At 37.3% G+C, this 9,666-nt stretch overlaps 1 protein-coding gene across 1 annotated transcript; it reads right to left on the reverse strand.

Annotated features, from left to right (window-relative positions):
* Positions 1 to 6,065: 6,065 nt before the first annotated feature.
* Positions 6,066 to 7,002, reverse strand: LOC101613587 (olfactory receptor 149-like). Its single transcript, XM_012951704.2, is given in 2 exon segments — positions 6,066 to 6,746; positions 6,748 to 7,002. Coding segments are annotated over 2 exon segments (936 nt in total).
* Positions 7,003 to 9,666: the final 2,664 nt, after the last annotated feature.

Genomic DNA, 9,666 nt, shown 5'->3' on the forward strand with positions numbered 1-9,666 from the left:
GTGTATGGTGCTACTAAGTGAGGATATTCAGTAGGTCAGGTGTAGTAGAGGCATTTTCAACTTATAATATTTTCAATGTACTGTAGTGTTGTGACTTTTCCTATGGAGATGTGAATAAATGTCTCTTCACCCAAAATTGGGCACCAACAACATACCTGAGAAGCGATTCCACCCAAGGCTAGCTTAATAAACCAGTGACTTTATTGAGGTTACTGACAGAAGTATGGATAATGGAGTTACATTTTTAGGAGCATGGAAGACTCAAAGACAGTGGCAGCACAGAAAAGCTCACACGGACGTAGGTGATGGCTCACAAAAGCTGCATCCATGTAGCTGCTTGCATGACTGCCACAACTCAGCCCATTGGAGAGTCTTCTCTTCAGCAATTTTTACTACTCATTTAACCTCCAGGAGAGGCCTTGTGCGTTTGATGAGATGGAGGAACTTCCTGGGCCTAAGAATGTTCTTTACTTCCTGGGCCTCACTTCATGTGCATCCTGATGTCTTATGAGTCCCTAGTCCTTCCAGAGGGGAATATTTCAAATTGGAGGAAATAGTTACACAACTAGGCTTATTAAGATGCATATTCTTCTAATTGTAGGAATTTATGCATGAGTGGTTATGTTTTTGAGGAGAAGTAATACATTGACTAATACACTGGCTAATGTTTGTCAGTGTCTTAAAGCTAAGCCTTGAGTAAGTAAGTTAAGTAATTCCTCTGACAAGACTGAATTCATCTTGCTTAATGATACACAAATGATAAATGGCTAAATATGAACTTAAACTCTTAAACTCATATATACTTGATTCTAAATCCAACCATTTATAAATATCATATGATACCAGTATTCACAAAGAGATATTTCCAAAAGTTCTTGTAAGTTGAAAACTTACAAGAGAGAGGTAGCTACAATATTTATCAACTTCATATTAACTTCAAGATACAATAACAGGTATATTAAAGAATAAAGTTAAACTTTATGATTTAACTAAGTAGGTTTAAATATATCTGTTTCATCAACTAAAGTATAACATTTTAAATTAAATGACTTGTTAAAAGTCAAAATATTCATACATATTATGACAAATTTCAAATGTTGTATGTCTGTTACTTCTGTCAACATAAAATATAAGCAGAGTTTAAAAATTGAATGTGAATTTCTTTCTACCAACTTGTTAATAAATTCTAACAGATATATGAACTGAGTTTCTCATAATGAATAAAAGGCCATCTAGAAGTCATACTTCTAGGATTCATAAAGGTGAATCCCTGGGAGTTAGTTGCCAGACAGTGTAGAAAACTTGGAAAGTTCCAAATCAACGAGAGTCCTTGGATTAAAAAAAAAAAATGGAAGGCATTCCTGAGGAACAACACCAGAAGTTATTCTCTGACTTCCACATACGAATATGATCACTTATATGACTACACACACACACACACACACACACACGTTTGAATCAATCTGTTTTAACTGTTCTTAAAAAATATTTTCAATAATTGCACAGTATTATTCATTTATCTTCATTTTACTACTCTAACTTTTATACATACTATTATATATTTACTAGTTTTCCTTAATAATTTCTATATCCGCCTTCCAAGCTTGGCTCTGAGCTTCATGAGAATAATTATTTGTGAAGATGTTTACCACTCTGGTGCTTGGCACTATCAATACTTAGTAAGTTGATGGATGAATTAAAAAATTGTTAAGAGATATTTTAAAAGAAATTAAGGAAGAATGAGGTGACTATATTGCTGGCTCTGAAAAGGCTAAATTGGTGTGTTTGGTCTAATTTTTAAATCCTGAGACAGTATATACCAAATTACCAAGTTTGTTTGTCTTTTACTTAACCTAAAAACAACAAATAATTACTAAAAGTCCTAATTAAGGACAGTGCTATCATGTGGCTTGAATTTTAAGAAGATATTCTTTTAGGAAGTGATTAAACTAAAAGAACCAACATTTCTTTTTTTAGTTTTTAATTATTTATTTGAGAGAAAGAGGCAGAGAGAGAAAGAGAATATGCATGTCAGAGCCTCCAACCTGCAAATGAATTCCAGATGCATGTGCCACTTTGTGTATCTGGCTCAGGTGGGTCCTAGGGAATTGGATATAGGTCCTCTGACTTTGTAGGCAAACACCTTAACCACTAAGCAATCTCTCCAGGCCTACATTTCTTAACTCTCTGTACAAAATCTCTCAGCCCACTCCTGAGGTCATCTTCAGAGCATATGTTCAGAGATCCCTATATCCTGTACCCAAACATGGTTTCTGGCAGAGGATTCTTTTTCAGCCCATATACATATGAGCAGCACAGGTCAGAAATGTCTAATTTGTTTCTCTAAGTATAAAAACAAACAAATTTGGGACAAAGCTTTGTACAAAATTTCACCCAATGGGACTGCTTAGGGGTAATTCTAATCTAGACCACAGTTTCCCACAATAGTAAGCCACAGAGACTTGCTAACTGGCTATTCTTTCTACAATGCCTTACCGCACTTCCTTGGAGAATCTTCCAAATGAATTGCTTGTCAGTATAAACTGGTGGGAAAAGCCAAGTTATATAAAATTTCCCATTTTAAAATCTCCCTCATGGAAGCAAATTAGACAGATGGAGAGGTTGGTAATGGTGTCTGTGCACCATGTGTATACCTAGGAAAGAAATCAATCACTTACCAAACTATTGTGGTTATTGAAAAGAAAAGTCTTCTTATATTTTAAAAATTTGTGCTTATATATTTATGAATAAAAATACTGACATAGCCTGGAGTGGTGGCACACGCCTTTAATCCCAGCACTCGGGAGGCAGAGGTAGGAGGATCGCCGAGAGTTCGAGGCCACCCTGAGAATACATAGTAAATTCCAGGTCAGGTTCAGCTAGAGTGAGACCCTACCTTAGAAAACCAAAAATAAATAAATAAATAATAAAAATACTGACATAGTCATATAATGGAATATTCCATAGAGGGTAAGTTAATATACTTTATGGGCTATTATACTTTGGCAGTAATGAATTAACTTCAGATAAATGCAAATTTATAACTACCAAAAATGTAACATTAAAGCAAAAAAGGAAAATTTCAGTAAATTTACATCAATATAAAGCTAAAAACTCCATAACAAATTGTTTAGGGATTGTTCACTTTCTCGTTGCTGTGAAGCAACTTAAGGAAGGAAAGGGTTTTTTTGATTTCTTGTTTGTTTTTTTTTAATTTCAGTTTAGGCTTCTAAGGGTTACAGTCCATTATGACAGGGAAACATGGCAGGCTGTCTTGAAGTACTGCCTTCAGAGTGAAGAAGCACAGAGCAAGCAGAAAGTGGGGCAGGCTATAAAGCCTTAAGACCTACTGTACCAAGCAGCTGCTTCCTCCAATAAAGCTTCTAAACAGTGCCGCCAGTTGGGAGCCACATAAGCATACTGAGGCAGGTGGCATGGGGGCAGGACAGGGGTGGGTATTTTATATTCAAACAACAACCCAGACACAAACATAAAAGGTAAAACTAAGAAACAAAAAAACATGTAAAAATTAAGAAAATGATGACTTCAGGGAAAGTGAAGGATCCTAGAACAGGCAAGTTCTGCTGGTCAGGGAAAGTGAAGGATCCTAGAACAGGCAAGTTCTGCTGGGAACTTCTTTCTACTAGGATGACTTTTTCCCTTAATGTGGATGGTAGGCCACATGTGTCCATGTTATCATGATTCTTTCTATTTAACCTAATTTGTGTTCTTATTATTTTAATTGTTTACTATCTATAAAATATTATTTAGAAAGACTTCTAACAGGATAAAGTCATATGAATTATTGATGCTCTTATTGCTTTAGAATATTACAGAAGCAAGAATTAAAGTAAATTGTGAACACTGAAATGAGAAGCAGAGGAAAGGTAAATAGTAGGGTAGACTGTTTCTCGCCAACTTAGCCTATTTTAGTTAGAGACGGCATGGATCACTCTCAGTGAACTAGTTCTACACAGGGTAATGAGATAATGTTTTTCTATTTCCCTGAAATTTATTTTGTAAAATTAAAGTCAGTATTCTCACACAAAAGAACTGACTACTAACTGACTGACTTAAAGCATTCATTTCAGATTTGTCTTTCATTAATTTTATGTAATTTGATGTAAAACACATCACCAGAGTCCAGAAAGAGCAGGGAATGAATACACGAGGCCTCGACCTCTGCATATATACTTTGAAACATTACTCCACAATTCACTTCATACTATCTCACTGGCAACCAAAACCACTGTAACAAGTAAAGAGGGTAGTTTATTAAAGAGATTGGAATAGAGTGATTTTGGGCAAGCCATTCCTCCAACCCATGAGCAAGGGACAAGCAAAACAATCTGTCCTAAATGATAAACAGTTAAGACATATCATACCATTGTAACAAAATGGATCCCCAACCATTGTTTACCTACAGCACCCAAGCAAACAAACAAGCAAAACATCTTCAGTCATCATGCCTATTCTGCATGATCCTTCTCTAACCCCAGAACAAACGGGTACTCTTCACAGGACTAAGAAGAATTTGATATGCATTAAACTTGAAGTAATTTGATTTGTATTTCCAGATTCCCTATTTGGAGCCTTTTTTCCCCAAAAAATATTTATTTATTTATCTCAATTTTTATTAACATTTTCCATGATTATAAAAAATATCCCATGGTAATATCCTCCCTCCCCCCACTTTGAAATTCCATTCTCCATCATATCCCCTGCCCATTTCAATCAGTCTCTCTTTTATTTTGATGTCATGGTCTTTCCCTCCTCCTATGATGCTCTTCTGAAGGTAGTGTCAGGCACTGTGAGGTCATGGATATCCAGGCCATTTTATGTCTGGAGGGAGCACGTTGTAAGGAGTTGTACTTTCTTTAAAATTATTTATTTATTTATTTTTACTAAAAAATGAGGAAACAACACTAAGAAGTGATTTTAGGAGGTTAAGAGTAGTGAACAGGGAAACATTTTACTACTGTTTGGGAACACCTGTCATCTCACCTTAGTGGCTGCAGCTGCAGGCACAGTAGTCATATCCAGATTAGCCCAGCTGACTTTTTGGCTGCTCTTTGGCAACAAGCAGTGTAGAAGGAAAACTATGGTCTTCCTGCTGCTGTTCACTACTCTTTCATCATTTTCATGCCAGTGTATTACCTTTCTATATCATTCTTATAACACTCAAGAGGGGTCTTGATTAATTCAGTCATGACATAACTTTCCGTATTAAAATACCACACTGATTATTTATAGTAAAAACAGTGGAAAAATCAAGAAATGGAAGAAAGTACTCCAAAGTCCAACACTTCAAGTAAACAAAAAAATCAAGGACTTAACAGCAACATCTCAGATGGAACATTGTGACTATACAGATCAAGGTTGATGTGGGTCCAGGTTTTCTAGCATGGAATCACAGCACAGTTCCGCCCCCATGGTTTTCCTCTGGCTCTTTTCTTTTCTCATTTGCATGCTGAATGCTCGCACATAGCACATGCTTCCACATCTCAGCCCAACCAGCATGATTTGTAAGTAATGTGATACACTGGTAACTCTGGTCATCTGAAAGATTCATCTTAGGTCCTAGCCTTTCTCTTTATGTTTCAGTTGTAACAGGATGTCCTTTGAAGCCACAAGTATTTATCTGGTTCATAGTTACAACAACTCCTAGGCTGGTGACCTGTGACTCATTTAGTGCAGACATTTTAGGGGATCATCACCAGAGCCAAGAAGAAACACCAGTGAGAGGATAACAGAAGACGACAGTAGGAAAGGATGAAGAAAATAGAGGAGCAGAAGATCCAGGTTGATTTGTCTGCTGGGTAGAGTTCCCTTTGGCCTACGTCAATGTCCCTGATAAAGCACAGGTCTCAGAGTCAGAAAATTAGCCTTCGTGTTTCCTTCTAATATTTGCTTTCCAGTTATGCTTGGCCAGGTAACTTTTGCTCTTTGCTGCTGGTCCTTCATGGGCAAAATGAGGACAAGTTCAAAAATATTTATAAAAATCAAATGAAAGTGTCTTACCATGTATATGGTGTGTGACTTAAGTGTTTGGTACTAATCTTTTTTTACAACTGCTCAGGAAGAAAATTGGGCTGATGTAAGACCCTCCACAGTGATGATTTCACCTCTTTATTCCTCAGATTATATATCAAAGGGTTCAACATAGGGGTTACCAAATTATTCAGGACATGAACTGTTGTATCCAATGATGGGCTGGGGGTTGGCCTTAGGTATCTAAGGACAACTGGCATGTAGAAGAGCAGGATGGCCATGAGGTGGGCGCTGCAGGTGGAGAAGGCTCTGCGTCGGCCCTCAGCAGAGCGGATCTGCAGGATGGAGCAGACGATGCAGCTGTAGGAGGTGAGGATGAGGAGGAAGCAGCTGAGGGGCATGAGGCCTACACTGATGAACCCAACCATCTCCAGGGCTGATGTATCTGCACAAGCCAGCTTCAGCATCACTGGGATGTCACAGAAGTAATAATCCACCTCATTGGGGCCACAGTAGGGCAACTGGAAGGTGAGAGTAGTTAGAAATGTGGCCTGAATGCAGCCAAAAAATTATGTCCCTGTGGCCAGGATTGCACATATTCTGTGACTCATGATTACTGAATAGTGTAGAGGGTAACATATGGCCACAAAGCGGTCATAGGTCATCACCATGTACAAGAAACACTTAGTGCAGCCCAGGAAGTGGTAGAAGAAGAGCTGGGACACACAGCCGGCATAGGAGATGGCTGGGCTGTTTTCCTGAGAGGTAGAGCAGCATCTTGGGAGAACTCACAGAAGGGAAAAACATGTCACAAATGGACAGCTTGCATAGGAAGAAGTACATGGGAGTGTGAAGCCGAGTGGAAGAGACAATTGCAAGGAGTATGAGCAGGTTCCCCATAAGAGTAAAGATGTAGAAAGACAGGAACGGGATGAAGAGCATGATCTCCAGACCCTTGGTGTTTGGGATGCCCAGCAGGATAAACTCAGTAACCACTGAGAGATTCTTCATATCTGAAAGAATATCTGACCTTGAAAACATTCAAAGTCACCAAAGTTGGAATACTAATGTGAGACTGTCAAGGTTTTGTTGAGAACTTTGCATATGTTTTTAATATATAGCAGCTTGCCTTCTTATGAAAGGCAAGATCAAGATCAATGCACAAATACCAAGCACTATATTGAAGTCAGTCTAGCCCTAGCCCCCAGATGATGTTTTTTGAAGCACACGCTGATGATCTTCTGTGTCAAGACCATACAATTAAGGGTATAGTCAAAACAGTTTCAAGATATAAATCATTTCCTCAGAGCATGTTTATAGTTTGAATTCCTGTGATACCTTGATACCTTTTTAAAAAGATGTCATATACTTATTTATTTATGAATTTGAAAGAGAAAGAGAGAGAGAGAATGGGTATGCCATGGCCTTTAACCACTGCCAACCGACTCCAGAATCATGTGCCACCTCATGCATTTGGCTTTATGTAGGTCTTGGGGAATTGTTGGTTCCTTAGGCTTTGCAGGCAGGTGCCTAAACTGCTGAGCCATCTCTCCAAGTCTTCCTGTCATATTTTTAAATAGTCAAAACCCACTACTCATTTCCTTCTGCAAAATAAGAGATTTCATTAAAAATCATGATATTAATATAAATCCTTACTTTTATTCTTATTAGCTATGCTAGTGAAAATAATTAGTACAATAGGTTTCATAGACTTTAAAAAAAGTATTTTGTTTGAGGCAAGTCCAACAGCCTAGACTTTTTTATATGACAGAGAGAGAAAGAGAATTGGCATGCCAATTTAAATAACTATTTTATTTATAATTTATATACAACTATAACATAATGTGCATTGATACATCACTCTCTCTCATCCCCTTCTTCATACCCTTCCCACTGAGCCCTTTCTACTTCTCTGTATTTTCCTTTACTTTCTAAGAGCTTACTTCCTTGCTGGGCAAGATTCATTCCCTTCCAAATGGATTCTCACTGCTCACTGTTGCTTTTTGGGTTTTTTTAAGTGACGGTTGAGACAGTATTCATGTCTTACTTTTTCCTGATCATTTACAGTCTTGATTATAAATCATGCTTACTCCAAATCTTATCTAGTTTGAAAATAATACAACAGGTTTTGCATATCCCTTACAGATTAAACTTGGTATCATCTCTTAAATAGGAGCTTTGTGGTATTGTGCCATAATTTGGCATGGGGCTTTAATAGGGTAGACAAGCATCACTGAGCCACTTTTCTAAAAATAAAACCCAGCTAGCCTGTGTGCCCCAGTAAAACCCTAAGACTGGCTACAGTGCAAGAGACTAAAGGCAAAAACAGTGGTATTAAAAGGGTTAGAATGAACTTCTTCTCCTCACATCACTTTAGCCACACCTGTATAGTCGTCTTTCTGAGCAACTAAAATTTCCCAAATTTTTCATCTGGTCAGTAAAGGTTCTTCAAGACACCTGCTTATTCTCAGAAACCATCTTTATTTTGATTTTTTAATCTTTTCCTATTTTTAAATCAATTAGAAGGAATAAAAATTCCAGGGATAAAGAAGATTCCAAGATTGGATCTGTTAGCATTCACGTGGCCTAGTCTGAGTGGACCTGGCAAAAGTTATAGTACTTACGCAGCACACTGGAAACATGGTCATTTCCACAGTGCCATATCAGCAGTTTACACTTATTATTTCTGATTAGAACAGAATGCACTCTAGTCAAAGGGTTTCTCATTTACCTACCTATAAAGAATCAACTATCCTGGGACTTGCACAACCATGATAACAGAGTATCCCCAGATTGCTTTCTCAGAAGGAAGTGCTTTTCAGTTCCTCTTAAGCCCCACTTGGCACTCAGGTATAGCTCTGTGGGAACAATTAGTATATAAACTTTACTTATCATGTACCCATGAAATAATAGTGATGGTATCATTGATAAGAGATATTCTAAAGTGGGAAACATTGCCCTCCAAAATGATTCACATAGTAGAATAGGCTCCAATTATAATAGGAGTTAACCTGTAGTATTATACCTGTGTTTTGTTGCTTTGTATACCTTTAAGTTGTTGCATATGGTATAATTTATATCATATTTTTTTTAAAAAAATCTGCACATCTGTATGGTTATAAATGTTGTAAATAAATATTTACAACAAACCTTGCAATTCAAGATGAAGATATAACCAGTAACTATTTGTTAGGAATTTACTATCAGTTTATATGCACAAGTTATTATTCCATAAGAGAAATAGTCACTTAGAAGGCCATAGTCACTCATAAGATGATAACAAGAAAAATAATAGGGGTTGTAACCAATCAGAAAAGAAAGGTTATCACCCAAATATGTACTATCCAGTTAACAATTTATGGTAAGCACTTTCTGCATATTAAATGCTAGCCCTCATCTTTTTAAACTTTATTATATTTGTTTGAGAGACAGAGAAAGAGACAGATAGAAGGAGAGAGAATGGATGCACCAGGGCCTTCAGATGCTACAAATGAACTCCAGATTCATGTGCCACCATGTGCATCTGGCTTACGTGGGTCCTAGGGAATTGAACCTGGGTCCTTTGACTTTGCAGGCAAGTCCATTAACCATTTAGCGATCTCTCCAGCCTCAATTAAAAAAATATTTGACTTATTTATTTATTTGAGAGACAGGGAGAAAAAGATGGACATATAT

This window comes from Jaculus jaculus, chromosome 3 (assembly GCF_020740685.1).
Source record: "Jaculus jaculus isolate mJacJac1 chromosome 3, mJacJac1.mat.Y.cur, whole genome shotgun sequence".
Taxonomy (NCBI): Eukaryota; Metazoa; Chordata; class Mammalia; order Rodentia; family Dipodidae; genus Jaculus; species Jaculus jaculus.